The 23,377-nt window shown below is 41.3% G+C and overlaps 1 protein-coding gene across 1 annotated transcript; it reads right to left on the bottom strand.

Moving 5' to 3' along the window:
* Nucleotides 1-21,010: 21,010 nt before the first annotated feature.
* On the bottom strand, nt 21,011-23,326 carry LOC127852568 (zinc finger MYM-type protein 1-like). Its single transcript, XM_052386522.1, has 2 exons — nt 23,218-23,326; nt 21,011-23,011 (listed from the first exon to the last, which is right to left on the bottom strand). The coding sequence occupies exon 2, from the start codon at nt 22,979-22,981 to the stop codon at nt 21,011-21,013; it is 1,971 nt and encodes a 656-aa protein (XP_052242482.1). The 5' UTR covers nt 22,982-23,011; nt 23,218-23,326.
* Between the last annotated feature and the right edge of the window lie 51 nt (nt 23,327-23,377).

Genomic DNA, 23,377 nt, shown 5'->3' with positions numbered 1-23,377 from the left:
AGCAATCATATACATCTGTTAAATCGATCTGTACGCATGGCTTTGTAGATTGGAATACAGAATATTTACATAATGCCCTTTTGCATAAATGCGATGAGCAACGCTCAAGAATTGTATTGACAATCACAGCATTAACACACGTTGAAAGAGAAAGTAAAAAAACAACTGAATACTACGTGTGGAATATATTTTAAGGCGTTACAACTTCATTTGGTTGCACGTGTGAAATTTATCTTGCGTTCTCGTCGATAATACTTGTATGACAATCGATCGCGCATTTGTTAACCCATGAATGCCTAGTGGACTCTCCCATCCTTCTTAATTGGATCAATTTATTTCCAAAATTAGGGATGTGTAGTATATTTTTCTATATTTAGAATATTTCTTACAGAAATTCCTTTAAGCTATTGTGAAAATACTGAGCTCAGGCCGGGAATTGAACCCACGACCCCCAGAGTGGTAGTCAGACACTTTAACCACGTCGCTAAAGAGCTAGCCCAACAGCAAGGCTGTTGGAAGTGACCTTATTTCACTACACTCCTCCCCCTTTTAATGTTTCAAGGCCCAGACACGCCCGCTACTGCATGTCTTGCATCCGCATGGCCCTCCCAGAAACTATTAAACAGCTCAGACCCATTCCCGCATTAACAGTTCTTTTTTGCCTCGTCTCCGTTAATGTGAAAATACTGAGCTCAGGCCCGGGATTGAACCCACGACCTCCAGAGTGGTAGTCAGACACTTTAACCACGTCGCTAAAGAGCTAGCCCAACAGCAAGGCTGTTGGAAGTGACCTTACTTTTACTACACTCCTCCCCCTTTTAATGTTTCAAGGCCCAGACACGCCCGCTACAGCATGTCTTATGACACTTTTTGCTATATTAAAGTGTCGACCGCTTCACAAGCGGCTCCTTGAAGCCATTAGAAATGTTTCAAGGCCAGACATGCCTGCTACAGCATGTCATATGACACTTTTTGCTATATTATAGTGTCGACCGCTTCACAGGCGGCTCCTTGAAGCCATTAGAAAGCTCACACCCACGTTCTGAATCACAGTTCGTTTTTGCCTCGTCGCCATTATTGTAAAAATACGGAGCTTCAATGGGGGATCGAGGGCCTGAGCTTTTAATTCCGGGCCTTGCATAAAACTTCTGTGTATTGATTGCATCTTACACAGTTCGGATCACTGCAGAAGTTTAATACCTAAATAGTCCAAACGATGTATTTAAACCAAATTATGTTGAATAATATTGTTAACCAATGTTCACTTAATTAATTGCAACAATAGCCCACCATACCAACCAAACTGGTCAGAAGTATACGAACAGCCAAGTTCCACTCCCTCCGTCTTTACAACTGCAGCATAGTATCTGTTTGCAAACTGCAAAAAAAACACCCTGTGTGCCCCCGAAAACTGCAAATGCGAGAAGTCCCTGTGCGCAAACTGCGACGTACCCCTGTGCGCCTCCGCAAACTGCGAAAACGGCTAGTACATGTTCACCTGTGTGCTCATAAACTCGTGACGTCACAGCAACAATTTTCTTTTCAAGAGAAACACTTATTAAACAAATTAATACTGCCAAACTGGCTCAAATTTGTTTAAAAATACTCTGTGCTGGTCGATCTGCACCGACGAACGTACTCTAGACGATCTCCGTTGTGAAATACGATGTTTCAATAGCACGTGGTTGCCAAACTGGCAAATGCAAAAAGTTCTTAATTACCCGGAATCCCGCTGTTCTTTAAGTATTTGCCTCGTCGCCAATAATGTATCTTTACTATTATCCAGGTAAAACTTAACACAGCCCTTGTATGCACTGACCGGCAGGAACCTGTTCAAATGGGGTGAAGATCAGCAAAAGACATTTGAGATGTTACGGGGTGCCATGATCAAGGCGCCTGTATTAGGTCTTCCGAATCACCAAGACCCATATATCCTTGATACTGACGCGTCCAACACAGCCATTGGTGGCGTACTCAGTCAAGTTCAAGGCGGTGTGGAAAAAGTGATTGCCTACAGTAGTTTCTCACTGACATCTGAACAGAGAAGATATTGCACCACCAGAAAAGAGCTTCTTAGCATTGTACGGTTTACTAGGCAGTTCAGATATTACCTGTTAGGTAAAGTCTTTACTGTCCGAAGTGATCATTCAAGTCTTACATGGCTATTGCGCTTCAAAGAGCCACAAGGACAGTTGGCCCGTTGGATGGAAGAATTGGCACAGTACCACATGATCGTGCAACACCGACCTGGAAAAAATCATGGAAATGCTGACGCGTTATCACGTCTTCCAGACACATTGAGTCCATGTCCTTCGTATCTTGCAGGAATAATACCTGCCGACTTGCCTTGTGGTGGTTGTCACTACTGTGCCCGTGCACATGATCAGTGGGCTGCATTCACAGAAGACGTCGACGACGCCATTGGCCTAGTAGAGCAGGGCAGTTTCCAAACGAGGGTTGACCAAACAATGTCAGAACATGAACAATCAGTTCGCATCGAAGGAGCAGTTTGCTCAAGTACACCGTCGGATGGCACGGAAGTGGAGAACGTTCAGCCAGTTTATGACGTTTCCAATAGACAAGAGACAGCTGGTCAGCTAGGATCATATCCCTGGGATCCTGGGGGGCGAGACGATCACTCATTCATGCCAGGTGGTGGCAACAAGAATCCAGCAGAAGCCTGTAACCAGGGCAATGTAGTTTCGAACCATGACTTTCCCAAATGTCAGTTTGACAATTCTAGAACTATGGAAATAGGGCAAAGTAACGCGGCTTTCCAGATTTGTGCTTTCACACCCGAAGTGATTTTCTGTGCAAGTGTAAGTGTAAGATCACCTGAAGAGTCACAGGGCGATAATGCATGTTGTTGGGGTTTCACATTCAAAGAATTGGAGGAAAAACAAGCGGAAGACAACAAATTGGCCATGTTACTAGCCTTTCTGAGGGACAAAACCGAACCAGATGAGGGTAAACTGTTTCTTTCCAGTCCGGATGCAAAATACTACTGGATTAACAGAGATATGTTCAAATTGGTGCAGGGTGTTATTTTTCGCATGAAACCTAACTCGAAGGACTTGGAATTGGTGGTACCCACTGACTTACAGACCCAAGCTATTGAATGGCATCATGATTTACCTTCGGCTGGGCACCAGGGTGTGGCCAGGACCAAGGCGAAGATCCAGGAAAAGTTCTTCTGGCGACATATTTCCAAAGATGTAGAGCGATACGTGTTGACCTGCGATGTGTGCAATCGCAATAAGAAAAGTAAATGCTATGGGAAAGCTCCATTGACAGAGTACCAGGCAGGGGCTCCGATGGAGAGGGTTCACATAGATTTCTTAGGACCGTTGCCACGTACATCTAATGGGAATGAGCATTGTTTAATGATGGTGGATCAATTTACCAAATGGGTCGAGTGTGTGCCATTGCCATCCCAAAAAGCAGAGGTTGCAGCAAAAGCAGCTATAGACACCTTCTTTACTCGGTTCGGGTATCCTTTTCAGTTGTTTTCTGACCAAGGACGGAATTTTCAAAGTAAGGTCTTTGAAGCAGTTTGCAAGGCTTTACAAATTCACAAAGCAAGGACCACACCTTATAGACCATCTTCCAACGGACAAGTTGAGAGGTTCAATCGAACATTAATGGATGCGGTTCGGTGCTTCATTGGAAAAACACATAATAAATGGGATGAGAAAGTGCAGCAAATAGCTGGGGCTATAAGGGCCTCTGTAAACCGCAGCACTGGGTATACGCCCAACAAATTGATGTTAGGGCGCGAAGTTAACACTCCAGCTCAACTGATGTTCCCAATGGCGACAGATAAACATGAAGATGTGGACGAATTTGTCTGCGACCTTCTGGGGACCATAAGCTTAGCCCATGAAACAGCAAGGGCCAATCTCAGGACAGCATCAAAACGTATGAAGCGAGATTACGACGTAAGGGTGTTGCTGCGTCCCTACCAGGAGGGTGATGTGGTTTATCTCATGGACACCGCAGTACTGAAGGGAAAGTGCAGGAAACTCTGCTCACCATGGAAGGGTCCAGGTGTTATATCAAAGAAACTCTCTGCATACCTGTACCAGGTGAAATTGCGGAACTCTGTTTTTGTGGTGAATCACGACAGAATGATGCCATGCCGGGATAGGAAGTTGCCTGCATGGATTGTGCAACATCGCAGTCAAGATCAGGTTGATCCGGACAATCTTGAAGATGAGGAACTGCACTGCGTCTGTGAAAAACCGTGGCAGGGACGCTTCATGATCCAATGTGACTTTTGTGACAAATGGTACCATGGGTCTCGTGTTAACATTTCTTTTTTGCCTGTATGAACACTTACGGAGCAGTTTGCCCCATTGTTTTGTTTGTATGTTTCAGATTCAATGTCATCTTTCATTAAGGAAGTCGAGGCGCTGCTAAGCCAGGGGATCCTCTACAAAAGCCCTGACAAGTTTGCTCTGGGGATTGGACTGGCCATGGCTCAGGACAGGGAGGGTGCCCTTCGCCTCCTAGAGGGGATGGTCAGTTTGGCCAAGACCCAGAAAACGAAGACCAAGGGAAAGGAGGACTGGCTTAAGAATTTATCAAGATCGCTAGATACCTATCAGATAGTGGACAGGGAATGGATCCACGAAAATGTATTCCCACTTCCCCAGCGGCCAAAGAAAAGGGAACAGGAGTATAATCCCGGGGCAGGGCAGCGAGATATTCGTTTGGGTCAGGCTGGGTTTAGTTTAGATCAGGCTTGTTACCTGGGAGATGAACTGCTCAACGTAGAAAAGCTTCTCGGAAAACCTGGCACTCCCAGCCACAATGAAGACCTTGGTCCGGATCCTGATATCCTGTTGGGAACGCCGAGTCCCAGAAAGTGTCTGGACAAGTCATCGACGGCAGTTTGCCCGATGGAGGTCAGTTTCCCTGGCGAGGACAAGGTAGAAGCTACAGGAGGTCACACAGACTCGGGCGCTGCTGGTTTACCCTTGGGAGAGGTCGAGGGTGACCCGTCCGAGGATGCAAGTCGCACGTCCACAGGAAGAGATGAGCGGGTTCTCTATTCTCGTGAAAACCAAGTCAGGAGCTCCGAGAGTCACCGGGAGGACAGAAGCAGGCTTTCAGGGGAGAGGGTAGAAGACCGGAAGTGGAGTCAGGCGAAGAAAAGAGATACCAGGTCAGAACCTGCACGGAAAGTACGCCAGATGCCAGATACAAGTTCCGGGGGCAATCTCCGAGTGTCAGTCGAAATACCGAAGAAGATTAGGCTGACCAGGGACAGTTTGCCCCAGGTCCAGAAGAGGTTAGAATGCCAGCGCCGGGTCGAGAGGCTAAGGAGGAACCATACCTGCTGTGTCCCTGGTTGTGACAGCGTTGGAGTTGAATTCGAAAAGGTCCATGCGATGACCAGGCATGTGCCAACAGTTTTTGATGGACGGTTGGCTGATCCAAGTGACATAGTTCAGGGAATGCGGGTCCGAGCATTGTTGCAGGTTGCAACGTGGCTACTTGGCAGACCAGGGACGCTCCACGACCTGCTGGATCTGGTGAACGCCCAACACTTCCTAGAGTCCCGTGAGACGACTCACCCAAGATCATCCTCTTGGTCTACCTTGGAAGGGTTTTGTAGGTATTTACGGGAACCAGTTCCAGCGGAATTCACCCTTGCAACCGTCAACAGTGTCACAGGACTTCTTCACTGGAGAGTTCTGTACCTGTTGGCAGCCTTGCTGCAGCCCAGGGATCGCCTTTATTGGATGGAGCAGTTTGCTTATCCCCCAATCGTGGTTGAATCTCTCCCAGAAGCATTTCCACCCTGATCGACTCAGACGTGCCGCCAATATTCACGGCACCATAGAGGACGTCCTGGCTTTAGGAGTAGAGCAGCAGGTGGTAAGACTCAAGCTTAAACACGTGGTGGCAAGTTTCTGCGACCCAGAGACGTACCCATCGTCAAGAGATGTTGATACTTTTCCACCGGAAGTCATCGTGGCGGTTGGGATTCACCCTAAACATGCAGTAAACCCGAAGAGGATCCTCACAGACGCTTTGGAGAGGTTGAGCAGTTTGCTCACTAATCCGCGGGTTGTGGCGATTGGTGAAGTAGGGTTGGATCACTCGGTGGACCCGGCAGACTGGTGGTACCAGATGAAGCTGCTGCAGAAACTCCTGCCCATCATCCGAGAAAACAAGGTTCTGGTGCTCCACTGTCGGGGAATTACCGGCGACAATGGTATGGAGGCTCATCTGTTGTTGCTTCACCTTTTAAAGCCCCTTTCCAGACAACAGAGGATTCAGCTCCATGCCTTTAATGGGAACCAACTGGTGGTCGGGTGGTGGCTGGAAGTTTTCCCTAACACCCACTTCAGTTTTAACAGGAGTGTTGAAAACTTCACCCCGGAGCAAGTGGCCGCTGTACTCAGCATGCCTGAGGATCTTCTCCTTATTGAAACAGACGCCCCTTACTTTACGAGGCCCCATATGAGGTTTTCGGCGCCAGCGGAAGTTGGGGATGTGGCGGCGATGTTGGCGGGACTTCGAGGGGTGACGACGCAGCATATCCTGGAGATCACTACAAGAAACGCCGTCAACCTGTTTGGTGAGATCCCCACAGGGCAGGTTGCCCTGTAGATCAACCCTAGTAATTGATGGTCCTCAATGTATGCCAGTTTGGCGATCCAGGATGGGCACGAACAACAACACCCAGCAGATGGCTGACTATTACCTGCGGCGGAGGTACCGGGTTCCGGGAAGCGGCTCCAACAATAAAGACGGGGGGAGTGTTGTGGCTGACCTGCTGGACTGTTGTGTGTGACCTGGCGGAAGCGCGTTGGGAGCATGCGCAGTGAGACGAGGCGCCGAGCAAATAAAGACGATCTGTGAAATTACCTGTTATATTTAAATCATTAAAGTGTTGTTATATCCTTATCAGTCTGTGTTGTCAGTACGCGGAAAGTGAAATAAGAGTATTTACATCATTAGCGACGTGGTTAAAGTGTCTGACTACCACTCTGGAGGTCGTGGGTTCAATCCCCGGCCTGAGCTCAGTATTTTCACATTAATGGCGACGAGGTAAAAAGGTACTGTGAATGAGGGAGTCGGTCTGAGCTGTTTAATGGTTTCTGGTAGGGCCATGCGGTAGCAAGACATGCTGTAGCGGGCGTGTCTGGGCCTTGAAACATTATGCATCATGCATCGTCTCATCTGGGTCTACGCTGTTTGCCAAGGCCTTTTTTCTAGACGCTAGGCATAAATGGGTTAAATATCGAAATAAAGAAAGCATGTTCGGTTTACTAGTATGATTCACAGAGGAAAGTTACGTCCCGTTCTGTTAAATATACGAGAAAGAAAAGTTACAATAATTCGTCATTAACTAAACTGTATGACGGGCGGTGTGTAACCCACGCCAATCGCCCCCAACCCCACTCCACCCTCACATACAGACACGCACACACAGACACACACTATTCATTTAATGCCGAATATACAGAGTGTAAGCATCTCAAAGTCATTATAAATTAACAAGATTGCCATCTTACGCAAGGATGCCCTACAACACAAATATGTTTGTTTTAATACATAATTTAATTAAATGGGAAGCGTTACAAAAATATATTCTCATATAGTTTGCAGCTATTCTTGTTTTAACTTTACACGATTTCCTAAACATTGCCACTTAACGCGCTACGCAACTGCTCGCGCGTTGTTAATAATAGAAATAATGTAAATTGATGAGGGTCTGTTTTATTGTCATTATGTAAACGATAATGATCTAAAAGTAAACTCTCGAATAGGCTATTAAAGTAGGTTTGATACATCCGCAAAGCGATCTTCGTTAATGTATTGTCTCTAATTACACAGCGTCGACACTATATCCAACTTAACATTTGCAACTTACTACTCACAAATTTTTGTGTTTGTGTCTAACCTCAAGTTTTTCTGTTAATAATGATGATGGCTATGATGATTATAAAATACTGCAGCTGAATTTGCTGTTGAATGTGCTGATGCTGATGTTGATAGTGCTGCTGATGATATTGCTGATCATAATAATAATGGTAACGATGATAATAAAATGCTGCTGTAGAGCCCGCTGCTGATGATGCTGATTTATTGCGTTATTTAGTCCACTGCTACTTTTTCTAATATTGATTGTGATTATGAATAAGATAAATATGAATTTGAATATGAATTTGAATATGAATTTGAATATGAATTTGATTATTATTATGATGATGATGATGAGGAGGAGGAGGAGGAGGAAGAGGAGGAGGAAGAGGAGGAGGAGGAGGATGAGGAGGATGAGGATGATGAGGATGATGATGATGATGATGATGATGATGATGATGATGATGATGATGATGATGATGATGATGATGATGATGATGATGATGATGATGATGATGATGATGATGATGAGGATGATGATGAGGAGGAGGAGGAGGAGGATGATGAGGAGGCTGCGGTGCGCCTGCGGCTGCTTACGGATGCGACTAGCTGCTGATGCTGCTGCTGATGCTTGCTGATGATGATGCTGCTTCTGATGATGATGATTGATGATGATGATGATGATGATGATGATGATGATGATGATCTTATTAGGGTCCATGCAAAAGCGTCGGTACACTAATCGCTGTCTGGGGCAAGTAACTAGATTTAAGCGCAGTTTACTTGCAACACGCCCATTATCTTCCCCAACTACAACTCCACAACGTTCAGTGCATAACTGAAATTCTAGCGAAATTCGAAACGGACCATTTCGTGGAGAAACTTTAAAATGTTTATAAAAATCATGGACTCGTATTGTAGAAAGTAGAAAATGTCAAGAAATTTTGAGCGTGACTGACAAGTATGAAACATAGGATGTTTTAATGTATTTTGTGTCAAGACAGTTTTATTAGTGTTATTTAAGATTGTCTTGAACCGGTGAGGATATTTAGTGTGATTTTTTGTATTTCGTGAAGGATTGTTTTTTTTATTCGAATTTAATTGTAGAAAGAAATGGTGACACGCCTGCAAATAGCCTGTCTCTGCGCAGTGTATCTCGTTAAAGGTAAGCGAATGTTTTGTCTACATTCTTTATATAACAATAGCTTACTTACTGTACATAAAGTACATTATGCAATTATGCAAATCATTTCTAATAAATGGTTATTAATATGCAAATATTTTGTCTGTATGGATAAAACGTTTTTAAATGATGCTCGAGCGATATTTTAATACGAAAGAATTTTATTCAAATGAAATTCGAAAAAGAATCGCTAGAACTTACTTTTTGAATAATAAATGTATTCATGTTTTAAGTAGAATTCAGTGCCTCTGATTGTTTTCTTTAATGTACCTGTTCCCTACGGGCACAAATATGTAAAATATCTGAGTGTCGCGCGTGTGTGTTGTAATTATATAAAGACTCAAAGTAGTTGGAGTTTTCTCAACATTAATCCGCTATCTGACAAATATGGGCTTAATGCATAGGAGTAAGTGCATCCCATATAAGCTTGTGCAGTCCACATGTCATAATCAGGGACACTTTACGCATGCACTGAATTTTGTTTAGAATATACCTCCTTTACGGGAAAAAAATCCATAAAAGCGGACATTGACGACCCTGATGAGCCTATGATATATTCGGAAGTTAGTGATACGAGTCTATGTCATAATATCGAATTAGTGATATGAGCGTATATACTTGTCTAGAGTTAGTGATACGAGTCTATATCATACTATTGAATTAGTGATATTAGCGCATATAATTGTCAAGAGTAAGTGGTTGTCATACTTTTAGTTAATTATAGCAAAAATTGAAGTTAGTGGTATGAGTGAATTTAAACATCTGGAGTAATTGATACGATTAATACTCTGACGATAGTAATATGAGAGTACCGGTAAGTAATACTCAAAAAGTGATTCGAGTTTGTGTTTGTTTAGCATTCTTGGAAAAAGTGATTAAAGTGAAGTTGTACTTTTAAGTTAGAGCTATCGGACTGTGTCATTTTATGGAGTTAGTGATACGAGTCTTTATCATACTCTTGAGTTAGAGTTACGAGTATTTGTCATACACTTGAGCTATAGTTACGAATCTTTGTCATATAATTGAGTGATAGTTATGATTCTTTGTCATATTATTGAGTTATAGTTACGAGCCTTTGTCACAATATTGAGTTATAGTTACGGGTCTTTGTCATATTATTGAGTTATAGTTACGAGTCTTTTTCGTACTCTTGAGTTATAGTTACGAGTCTTTGTCATATTATTGAGTTATAGTAACGGGTCTTTGTCATATTATTGAGTTATAGTTACGAGTTTTTTTCGTTCTCTTGAGTTATAGTTACGAGTCTTTGTCATATTATTGAGTTATAGTTGCGGGTCTTTGTCATATTATTGAGTTATAGTTACGGGTCTTTATCGTACTCTTGAGTTATTGTTACGGGTCTTTGTCGTATTATTGAGTTATAGTTACGGGTCTTTGTCATGCTCTTGAGTTATAGTTACGAGTCTTTGTCATACTCTTGAGTTATTGTTACGGGTCTTTGTCATATTATTGAGTTATAGTTACGGGTCTTTGTCATATTTTTTAGTTATAGTTACGGGTCTTTGTCATATTATTGAGTTATAGTTACGAGTCTTTGTCATATTATTGAGTTATAGTTACGAGTCTTTGTCATATTATTGAGTTATAGTTACGGGTCTTTGTCATATTATTGAGTTATAGTTACGGGTCTTTGTCATATTCTTGAGTTATAGTTACGGGTCTTTGTCATATTATTGAGTTATAGATGCGGGTCTTTGTCATATTCTTGAGTTATAGTTACGGGTCTTTGTCATATTATTGAGTTATAGATGCGGGTCTTTGTCATATTATTGAGTTATAGTTACGGGTCTTTGTCATATTATTGAGTTAAAGTTACGAGTCTTTTACATAATATTGAGTTATAGTTACGGGTCTTTGTCATATTATTGAGTTAAAGTTACGGGTCTTTGTCATATTATTGAGTTAAAGTTACGGGTCTTTGTCATATTATTGAGTTATAGTTACGGGTCTTTGTCATATTATTGAGTTATAGTTACGGGTCTTTGTCATATTATTGAGTTATAGTTACGGGTCTTTGTCATATTATTGAGTTATAGTTACGGGTCTTTGTCATATTCTTGAGTTATAGATACGGGTCTTTGTCATATTATTGAGTTATAGTTACGGGTCTTTGTCATAATATTGAGTTATAGTTACGGGTCTTTGTCATATTATTGAGTTATAGTTACGGGTCTTTGTCATATTATTGAGTTATAGTTACGGGTCTTTGTAATATTATTGAGTTATAGTTACGGGTCTTTGTCATATTATTGAGTTATAGTTACGGGTCTTTGTCATATTTTTGAGTTATAGTTACGGGTCTTTGTCATATTATTGAGTTATACTTACGGGTCTTTGTCATATTATTGAGTTATAGTTACGGGTCTTTGTCATACTCTTGAGTTAAAGGCACGAGCCTTTGTCATATTCTTGAGTTATAGTTATGTGCCATTGTCATTCTATATTATTTCATTAATGTTGTAGAAGTGTTTTGTGAAAGGCGTTATTTCAGGCCCGTAGTTATCGCAGACTGTGTGAAACATTGCAGTTAGAGGTTTGAGTTGATGTGACCAGATATGATAGGACTGTTAATTTATTAAGATTGCATATAACAATCAAAAACCTGTAGCACTTGCTATTTTCTTCCGTGAGGTAAATAAGTCAGTATTTTTTATTATTTCGTGAACAAAACAACTCGACAGGGAAATATAAAAGTCTTTTTGACAAGGTTTCTTTCATCGCAGCTTCCATTAGGAAGAAAAAGAACTTAAAATATGAATTTTCTTATGTATTGTATCCAGTCTCAGCGAGTTTGTTTTATTCAAATAATAACTTCCTGTTGTTGTTTTTTTTTCGCCAATCATAAATGCATTGAATTGTGACACATAATGACAGAAGCATGTACCGGGTAATTACAGCTGATAATACGACGATCACAATTGACGAAACGCGAGTGTAAGAGTAGCTCCACCATGGCCTGGGTGGTAATATAATGATATCACGTGAGCCGCGCTCTGTGAAAACCGGGCTTAATGCATGTCCGTAAAGTGTAGGCCCATATGTGCAGTCTGTACAGGCTGATCAGGGACGACACTTCCCGCTTTCATGGAACTTTTCGTTTAAAGGAAGTCATAATATAATCTTAACGACAATCCAGTAAGCCGAAAAGTGTTCATGATTAGCCGGACTGAATTGGTTAACCTAAGACAACATTTAATGAATATGCATTCAGAAAAACTTAGATATTTGTATTGATAATAATCAATCATAATCGGAAAAAAATAAAAGAGAGCTTGTTGCGCCTTTCGTCATTTTTGGACAAATCGGTCATAACCGACAATGCGTTTAAATTACCGTAAAATCAAGAGCCTGTGTTATGCAGTGATAGCGTCCCGGGTCCGCCCCCTGTGAAGACACATCATGTTTTTCTATATTTTGTCTTTGTTCTTATATTCATTTGAAACTTGTCCAAATATAACAGTTTTCTTAGTAACATCATCTAATGAATTAAAAATGAATACAAAAATGTATTTACAACTCCATTTGAAATGATACAATTATTAAGGTAATCGTAACAAAATAATAAGTTCGAGTGTTTTGTTCGACTGGCTGAAATTCGTTAACACGAGCATCATCAACACAAAACATATTACAAATATTTAGATGACCGAGCAGTGAGCGCGGTAACCAGAGGTCTGAAATGTGAACACCGACTGGAACAAAGTTCTACCTTGTCTATTTTCGCTCTTTCGAAAAAGTACGTGATTTGATATACGCAATATATTCACCCTTTTGCGAACCTGCCATTAAGCGAACGGGTTCTTATAATTCTGTTCCTTTTTATTTGAAATGTTTTCAAGATGTTTAATCTTAGGCCACTCCAAACTGATTTGTTGGTCTACGGATTTTTTTGAAAAAAAGTTGAAGAGGCGGGCGAAAAAAATTACATTTTTTGAAAACAGGAAAATTTTTGAGCGCGCGAAGAGCGAAGAATAAAAAAAATCACATTTCGATAGAAAAATATTGCATTAACAAGAGATACACGTTTAAACAGCTATAGTTTACATTCAAATCAATTCTTATACAAAGAAAATAATCTTTGTACAAACAAGCAATAATATATCTATGAGACTTGAGTTACATACTTTTCAAATAAAAATGCACTAAAATTAGGTTCCAGCACTTAAACTTTAAAATGTAGAACACAAGTCTAAAGCTAGTGTTTTCATATTAGGAATAGCATTACTTGTAAGTTTTAATTAAACATTTTCTAATACAACTTGTAAAATAATGTTTATATTTTTATATTGAATAACTCTTCCATGAAGATTATGCGCTGTTATATGAATTTGCAGCCGTTAAAGCTTCCGATATGATTTCCTGTCGGAACGATGCTACAGCAAATTGACGTTCAACGATATGAGGTCGATGTATATCGACCTCATATTTATAGGAGTAAGTTGCATATGACCTTTGACCACGAAATATAACCATATCATTGAAGTGAGGGACACATGTCTACCTACTGCTGCTTATATTTGTTCGAAGTTTTCAATAGTGACAGCTGTGAAAAGGTATACCATGTTGCAAGCTGTGAAAAGGTATACTATGTTGCAATAGCGTTTGAAGAGCGTTAGACTGAAGTTGTGGTATGTGACAGCAGTGGTATTGCCCCTGAAACATGATGGACTCTTGTATAACGACACAATGTCTAAGGCTGCAATCTTGAATGAGCAGTTTACAAGTGTGTTCACAGAAAAGGACCCAAGTAACATCCCAAAGATAAGCGGTACTCCATACCCTCCAATGGCAACCTTCAACATCGGAAATGAGAGTGTACACAAACTCTTGCGGAACCTGAACCCACACAAGGCAACAGGACCTGATGCCATCCCTACAAGGTTCCTTCAAGAATTTGCAAGTGAACTCTCACCTATGTTGACCCTCATCTTTCAGGCTTCTCTGTCACAAGCCTGTGTGCCTGATGACGGGAAGCAAGCATTGGTGGCTCCAATATTCAAGAAGGGCGACAAAAGCACACCTGCCAACTACAGGCATATCTCCCTAACCTCCATCTGCTGCAAAATCATGGAGCACATCATGCACAGCCAGATAATGCAGCATATGGAAGACCTGAACATTCTGTCAGACGCACAGCATGGGCTCAGGAAGCGCCGGTCATGTGAGACGCAACTACTCCTGACCCTACAGGACCTCTCGTCAGCTCTTGACTACGGTGAGCAGATAGACGCCATCTTACTTGACTTCAGTAAGGCGTTCGACAATGTTCCGTATGAACACCTTGCTGTGAAACTGAAGCACTACGGCATCAGTGGAACCATTCTCACCTGGATCACAAGCTTCCTTTCAAACCGAAGTCAACAGGTACAGGTCGAGGGTGTACAGACAGACCCAGCACCAGTGACATCAGGTGTCCCTCAAGGCTCGGTGTTAGGACCTTTGCTCTTCCTGGTGTACATCAACGACATGCCCTCCAAAGTTCAATCCACAACAAGGCTATTCGCGGATGAAAGACTTCTGTACAGAAAGATTAAGTTTCCAGAGGATGCACAGATACTGCAGAATGACCTCAATGCCCTCCAGGAGTGGGAAACAACTTGGAAGCTGTCCTTCAACCCAGACAAATGTGAGGTACTGAGGATTACAAGAAAGCGAACCCCGACACATGCAGACTACAGCATCCACGGGCACCAGCTGGCCTTAGTCAAGACAGGAAAGTACTTAGGCGTGACACTTGCCAGTGATCTTTCCTGGAATCACACGTGGACAGCCGCACTAAGTCTGCCAATAACTCTCTCGCCTTCCTCCGCAGAAACCTCTCAAGCTGCCCAAAAGACATAAAGTTGCAGTGCTACAAGTCACTAGTCAGACCTGTCCTCGACTACGCATCAGCAGCTTGGGACCCTCACACACAGGCATGTATTCAAGAGTTAGAGGCTGTACAGCGAATAGCAGCGCGATTCATCACAAGCAACTACAGGACTACAAGCAGCACTAGCCAGATGATCGCTGACCTTGGGCTACCTACCCTAGAACTCCGCCGTCAGCACTCTGAACTTCTGATGATGTATCGGATCACATATGGTCTTCTCGACATTCCAGCCACCGATCCTCTCCGGCGATCCATCACATCTACAAGAGGACGTGGTCTCGAAGACATGGATGGTGCAGTGGTCCGTTACTGGATACCTTACTGCAGAACAGACACCTACGCCACTCCTTCTTCATCTCCGGAGCTCGATTGTGGAACCAGCTATCAAAGCACCTCACAGTTCTACAGACCCCAGAGTCATTCAGGGAAGGACTGGCCGGCCTCCAATTCAAACATTGAGCTTTCCTGACTGTACATATTATAAATATTAAATGTTTTTATTGTTTTAACTGCACTCTCACGATCACCTTGTATATAATAAATGTACGAGTATGCTCCAGAGTGAGATAAGTACATAACATGGAAGAAGAAGAAGAAGAGGGACAATCATCAAAATGATAATGACAGACAGTCGGACAAAGGCCATGCAAATAATCCATTGTCGATACCTTATTTTAAAGGGGCATATCGATGGCTAGTACGGTATTATATTTTTCTGAAATAAATGTATACATTACAAAAAACTGTTTTAATGTTTCTAAAATACACGGACCTAGCTCTAAGCTGTAAAGCATGTTCCGTCAACCATGTATTTTAATACTTCTAAAACATTGTCCCTGTGACTCTTTTAGAACCAGCCTTTAATGATTGTATGTTTATTTTTTGTTCCCTTAATATTGTGTTATAGGACAAATTTGCCTATATACATATAGGGAAATACCGTCCATATGCCCATTTAATGAACAAAATGCATACAAAATATAAGTCATGTTTCCCTATGTTGTTAAATTGAGCATGATTCAACGGTATCTGCTGATAGTTGCATGTTCGAACGTGAACAAGCACATTCAAATAAGTCACAGAACGAAGCAGATATGTTTATATTTATAAGGGTTCGCTGCAGCAACTTTTCACTACAATTTGTTAAAACGGTCACGCAGGAAGCCATTTTTCTGGTCGTCTCGATCGAATTTTCGAGCGACTACAGTTATCGATTAAAAAGGTTACGAAACACTATATTTGGCATTCATATTCAGCGTCAAAAACGTTTCTGCGAGATTGCTTTTTTTTCACAAATTAAAAAAAAAACACATGCGCTACGGTTACAGAAGGACACAAAAATGAGTTCGAGCGGTAAAAAAATATTATTTTTTTTCCATTTTGAAAAAATAGGTGCGGCAAATCCGACGACCAACACATCAATTTGGAGTGGCCTAATATCGCGGAATGTTTACTGTATCTCAAATCTTAACAAGATCTGCAGTTCGGTAATCAAGTTACATGTCCCAGTTTTTGCCCGCGTGTTTCTTTGACAAATTGCATTGCAATGAAATTTCGGCATTTCTATGAAATCATTCGACCTCGTGATGCTCGTAAATATGGAAAACGCCCGTTATATAAACATCTTACAAGTAAACAGGACCTGAAACATGTACATGTAGTTTGATTTGATTTCGATACCCTCTACGGGAGCGTTCTTAGGACCTTACCAAACATACAAAGAAATGGTTGTGTCCAGGAAACTGACAAAAAGCCAAAAGTCTTCGATTTATTCTAGCTCAAAATGTATAGGTTTAAGCTAGATATTATAATGACGTGTTAAAATTCGGCATTGATTATGTAGCTTTAATTTCAAAGGTTGGATTTTTAAACTTCCCGTTCTCTTTGAGCGAGTGCTGTTTTCTCAGTGATTTAAAAACTGTGCATATATATGTTTGCTGAATAATAGCGTTGATTATTATGTACATACATGTACATTTAAATACCCCTCCATTCAAAGCGCGAGACAGTTTCGTGCGTGCATCTAAATGCAAATAAATATTGTGTATGATCTTATTGGCCAGCCATGGCAAACCCGACATTATGTGTCATAGGGCTAGGTATCTGGGCATTGTGCACACTCTGGTGACAATAACGTAGTGACGTCAACATCTATGTATAGAATGGGTATCTGGAACGTTGTCGGAGTTAATCAGATTTTAATTATCGGTTACAATGCAATAACATTTTAACCTTGCTGTCAGAATCTAGCTCCGTTGTTTCTATGGCTTTGTTTGAGGTAAATAAAGGTGAAAATTGCTTTGAGGACTAGACAAAGATCGCTTTTATTAAAATAAATACCATATAGAGATTGTTCATAGTGAATATTAAATGTACTATAAAACAGCAAAAGCAGTAAGCATTTATCGATTGTATTTGAAATACTTCTTATTGACGTAAAACAAAGGATGTGGCATTACACGCTACATGGATTCTAGTAGACGTGCATGTTTTCCTCGTTAATTAGGTACTCATAGCATGGAGAATGCCTTGACAACGGCGTGTGCATAACTTATCCTTACTAAAGAAGCGTGTCCATGTAACTTTCTCATACGATTTATGAAATAATTATATAGCATTGTGCGCTTTTTCTGTAATTGTCTAATTTGAATATTAGTTTTTGTTCAGTCTGTTCGGCTTTCATACCACTAGACTCACATTGACACGATCATGGTTTCGTTTTTTAAGAAGCCCACGTGAGGTGCGCGTGGACCGGACTCACCACCGGCAAGCTCAGAGATAAACTATTAAAGCTATGAATACGTGCTTTGACGTTAAGAGACCAGTCGTGGTGATGCTTTTCTCGAGTTGGCACAATAGTCGATTGCGGTTTTCTGTGTTAACTTAAGCAATTTCCTCATTCAACAGTTGTTTGCAGCTTCTTTTCCAGTCAAGTGCAGTATAGATTTAAATTTTGACCTATTATTGATTATAAACACGATTTAAATCAAATTCTGATGCAAGTTTCGTCAGTGCTTGTATGCTGGATGAGTTGTTTCTCTAATTGCTGCAATAGTGTGTGTCTGATCGTGCACGCAACACTACTTCGTGACGTATACGTATTAGTTGGGCAATTTGTGCCTGGATATTTGAATACATGTATCTGCTTATACTTATATGTTCTATCTAAAATATATGTCATATAATGTTACAAGTGTCACTCTTCCATCTGTTTATCATGGATATAGTTACATGTAAATTCAAATATTATTCATGTAAGCGAATAAAGCAATTCTAATATAGAGAAACCAGTGTCGTTTCGTCAAGAAATGACATAAATCGATAGTTTTAATAAATATATATCATGTAATTTCGTTGTTTTCCGTTTCGAGATAATGCAACAATAGACTACCGATTAGTAAACGTTGTTAAGTGCTGAACCTTTTTTTAACTAGTTTAAAAGCATGACTTTACTAAAAATGCACAGAGCATAGTGTGACCAAAGTTAATTTCAGATGACCTATATACGCTGTTATAAATCCGTATGATTTTTTATAAAGTGCATTAACAAAACAAAATATCGTCAGTTTTTTACTAAGAAAATATAATATACACAAAGTCTAAAACTTCAGTTTCAAAGCGGGAAAGACACCTTCGAACAAGCAGTAAGTTATCACCAATCGATGTGATTATAAGCATGAAAAGTATATTGCTAATTAATAACATGTCGAGGTTTAAAACGTGATTGTTCAACAACAACAACAGAACTGAAAAATCATAATTACAACCGATTTAATTACAAGATAAATGAACATGTTATGATACAATACACTTAAGAGGCCACGGTAAACGTATCGAGACGATGTTTATTTACTGCACAAAATGCTTCGGGCCAACCATTACTGAGACATTTTAAACGCAGTTAACCCAATATAACCCAATATAACCAATTAAAGAACGATATAATATTTAAATGATTATACATTCATTCCCGAGGGATTAGTCAAAATTATCTACGTTTATTAAGCACCAGTACAGACATAGTCCATTTACAGATTTCAGATTTCATTCAAAACAATAACATATATCACCTCTTTTTGAATACGATTTAAAGCTCATACTTTGCGAGTTTCATTTGTACTTTGCACGTTGAATTAATGGCAATTATACAAATTTCATTGAGTTCATGAAATACACCCTCTTGAAAACGTTACGTATAATGAATGCCAATTACGACAGGCGGGTGGTTAGCGGAAAAAAACAACAGATTATATGCATGAGCATATGTTCAAACTACGTCAATTCAAATTAATTGCAGAAATAGTAAGCATGTTAAGACAGCATGTATGCACGTTGTAAAAAGGTCCCAATGCAAAAGGTCAATGTCACTTTTCAAGGCCAGTGGTCACAATAACGATAAACCAAATGAATGGAGTATATACCTTCTTCAAACATGGATGGATGTTTAACTTGGCACTTGACAGTATACCGGTAATCATAATGTCGCATACGAAAACCATGTAACGTCGTCCGGCATTGATATTCTTTCAATTAGCTTCACAGAAGACATTAGGATAAGATGAATATTAAAAAAACAATGTGAATGCTCACGTGGTCAGCCTGGTGGCAACAACAATTTTGTTGTTGTGTGTTTTCGGCGGGGTGGTACAAATCTGATGTTCCACATGAGCGACAATTGTCGCTTTATCTTTTAGATCAACAATTTTGCTTTTAATGAAACACACATGGAGCAACACTTTTGACTATTTTTTAGGGCAACGATGTTAACTTCTCTTTTTATGCTTTTGTCTTCTTTGGTTTATAGTTTAAGTTATTCTTGATTTCAAATATATGCGTCGAACTACAAAAAAATATGCTGATGAAAACAGGGTTCACATTTCGGGTTTTCTTATTTGTTTGACTAGTTTCATCTGATAATGAAATGTTTACTCTACCTGATATATTGTGCAGATTCGCAGTTTAATGAACTTCCATTCCAAACATGTGAGGAATTATTTCTAAGAAAGCATTTACAGTCCTTGTTTTGATTAAGAATAAAAGAACCAAAACCGCTCACATATAAACAGAAACATAAATAAAATAAACAAAGACGTGAATGCCTAGTGTCAAAATACGACATTGATTCGATATATTAAAATTCAGGAGTATGCCGGCGACCATTTGTGAACGATGTTCCTAATGATCAAGAGTTGCTTCTTATCAGTTTATGTGGTGTTGAGATGTATTGAGCCCACATACACAAATGAAAGTGAGTTTCAATGCAAGTATCTTGCATACATGAACAATAAATATAAAAACACTCATGAACGCCTAATGACATGATTTTAGATGCCGACGCACCCATAAACCCGACATTAAATGTCTGACTGGGTAAATTACTAGGGTCATAGTGTGATTTAATGTGGTTTTAAGTATTGGTTATATACAGCAATGAACTTCAAACATAGCCCAAATGAGCTCTGTTGTTTCTATGGGTACGTTTGAATTGTATTGGTAAGGACTGCACAGGGGCGTAGATAACCTCCCAACATTGGGGGGGCGGTCCAGTTTCTGTACTGGGAACATAAAGAGGTTCGTTTGAGAGGGTTGTCCTCTCTCGTGGTTCCGAAAAAAATTACAATTACAATTAAAATGGTGCGTTTTTGGGGAACTTTCATGTTGATATAAATGTTATTGTTTTCTTTCCAAAAACTCTAATTACAACATAAAATTAAGTAAATGTTTATGTATTTTAATGACGGAGTTTTACAAGTGATATGAAAAATAAAAACATTAACATTACATTCACAACGGATATATTTTATTACTGATGGACATATTTAACACCTGAAAATGGGAGAGTGTTATAAATAACCACATGAAAATACACAACAACCAATACAATATGACATGATTAGTAAAGAATGTATCCACATTTCGAGCACTATTAAAATACTGAACCAGGATGAATAAATATTATTAAATTAAGTTAAATAAACAAAAATTACGGATAATTCATTTTTAAGCCACAATTTATCATGCACTGTTCGCGTAATGTTAATGCCAAGTGTCACATTCTATGAAAACTTCCCGAAGATAGTTAACCGTGATTCATTCACACTGACGAACTCATTGGCAACATCTAACAAGTCCATTGCGTCGGTAGCACACCTGTGCACGTGGAGCGTCATGAGGTGGGTGAGTCTCTCCTGTGTCATAGACGTCCGGAGGTACGTCTTCAGGCGTCTCAGGCCGGAGAAGGACCTCTCGCTGGTGGCGTTGGTGGCGGGCATTACCAGGACGTGGCGGAGGACGCGCATCACCTCCGAGAAAAAGAGGCGAGACTCAGGAGACAAGTCGCGGAAGAACGTGACAATGTCCGTGATGGTCTTGACCTTCTTGTCCCGTACGGCGACCTGGTACGTCTCCAGCTGAGTGGTGAGCGCCTGCTCGTTGAAGTCGTCCCTGTAGAAGTCCATCACGCTCCGCAGATGAGTGGCGTAGTCACCACCACAGGCGCAGCACACCAGAAGGTCTTGGAGGGATCTGTAGGTTTTGTAGCCTGGCTGATCGAATCTGTCCTTGATACACGCGATCACCAAATCGAATGCTTCAAAGTAGACCTGGCGGTACCGATCACGTGCTGTGGCTGGATACTCGTGGGCCCCGGTTCCAACGTCATAGCGTTTCGGCATCTTGCGTCGCCTGGGAACCACTGGCTCTCCTACGTCGACGTCATCGAGCTGGCTGTTGACGTCAACCCAAAACTTGTCGAAGGCATCGTCGGAGCGCTTGCTGGTCAATGTTTCCACCGTCATTGAAGCAACTGCCTGACCCTCTGATGCGGACATGTCCTTCTGTTGTAGGGTGCGGCTCAAGTTGTCTGTATGTCGCAGGATGATGTAACCCAGATGGACACCAAAGAAGAGGTCGAAGCTCTCCATCTGGGACCGCACGCCTACTATCCTGGAACGGATCTCCGAGTCTTTGGTCTGCTCGTAGCAGGTGTCCCACAAGGTCTGTAACACAGTGTAGTTGTCTAAGACACTACACAGGCTTGCTGCACGCACTGTCCATCTCGTGGGGCACAGTACACGGAAACCAGGGGTATCGGGGCTCATCTCCTCCTTCAGGGTCTGTAAGGTACTGTCCCTCTTTGGTGAATACTTAATCAGTTTGGAGACTTCATGCACTGTATCCATGGTGTCGCGCAAGAGCTTGCACTGACGTACACAGTCCCCAACGGCCAGATTGAGTGCATGTCCGTAGCAGTGCGTGAACACAGCTCGCTCCTCCTTTGCTAAGATGTTGGTCGCCACACCACGCTTCGCTCCGGTCATGTTGCTGGCCCCGTCATAACACTGCCCTCTGCACTGGCTCAAGGATAGGTTCATTCTTTTCAGAGTGTCTTCTATGACCGACGTCAGTGTAGTGGCGTCAATGGAATTTACTTGGTGAAACCCAACAAAGTCCTCGTGCACATTTAAGTCCTCGTCCACGTGTCTGAAGACTACCACCACTTGTTCTCGGTTGGACTTGTCTGTTGTCTCGTCAGCCATGATTGTGTAGAACTCGTTTGTCTTGATGTCGCTGGCCACTTTACGGAGGATGCGCAGTGCCATGAGCTGGAGTATTTCATTCTGGATATCAGGGGCGACGAACTTGTCCCGCTTCCGTTCCAGCCACGCGAGAATAGAGCTGTCCGTCTCCCCGTGGTGTTGTAGCAGCTGCATGAAGTTCCCCTCATCGTCGTCGTGCCCACGTAGCGCGATGCCCTGGCGTGCGAGGAACCGTATGCTGCGTAGGATTTGCAGCAGCTGCTTCCGGTTGTCGGCCTTCTCCTTAGCGTGCCCCGCTGACAGCATCTCCCCCACGTCACGCGTCGTGGCGGGAAGCGTCACCAGTCGCTCGACCGCCTCCTTGTGGCACTCGCTTTTTTCGTGCTTCCGGAACTTCTCGGTACCCGCTTTCCATTTGGAGAAGCCATCACTGATGAAGCTGCCGTCCACCTTCGTGTTGCCGATCTTGCCCAACTTCTTGGCCGCCATGCAGAGGTGGCAGAACGCAAGGTCCCGGCTCTGAAAAGAATAACATTGTAATAAATTTTGTGTTAAATATTAATGATAATAATAAGAAACATTATTAAGCAACATTTTTTTTTACAATACGAGTATTTTTTGTATGTTGTGCCTTTTTTTCTAAATTTCGTTTGTATTTAGATCAACGTTAGGTTCAGAAAAGATAAGAACGATCGCAAATTAAAATTTAATACTAATATACATACCTCATCGTAGTGGAGCCATGTGAAGGAATCAAACCAACAAGATTGGAATGAACGCTGTTCTGGCTTTTTCTTCCCGAATGTACGCTTAGGAAACGCAAAATTTCGAGGCTGATTAGGAATACTCATTTTGAACATTAGACAATCACATATATGATATTGT

This window comes from Dreissena polymorpha, chromosome 12 (assembly GCF_020536995.1).
Source record: "Dreissena polymorpha isolate Duluth1 chromosome 12, UMN_Dpol_1.0, whole genome shotgun sequence".
NCBI classification, from domain to species: domain Eukaryota; kingdom Metazoa; phylum Mollusca; class Bivalvia; order Myida; family Dreissenidae; genus Dreissena; species Dreissena polymorpha.
The sequence above is the reverse complement of the archived record's forward strand: the minus strand, read 5'-3'. Positions and strand labels throughout refer to the sequence as shown.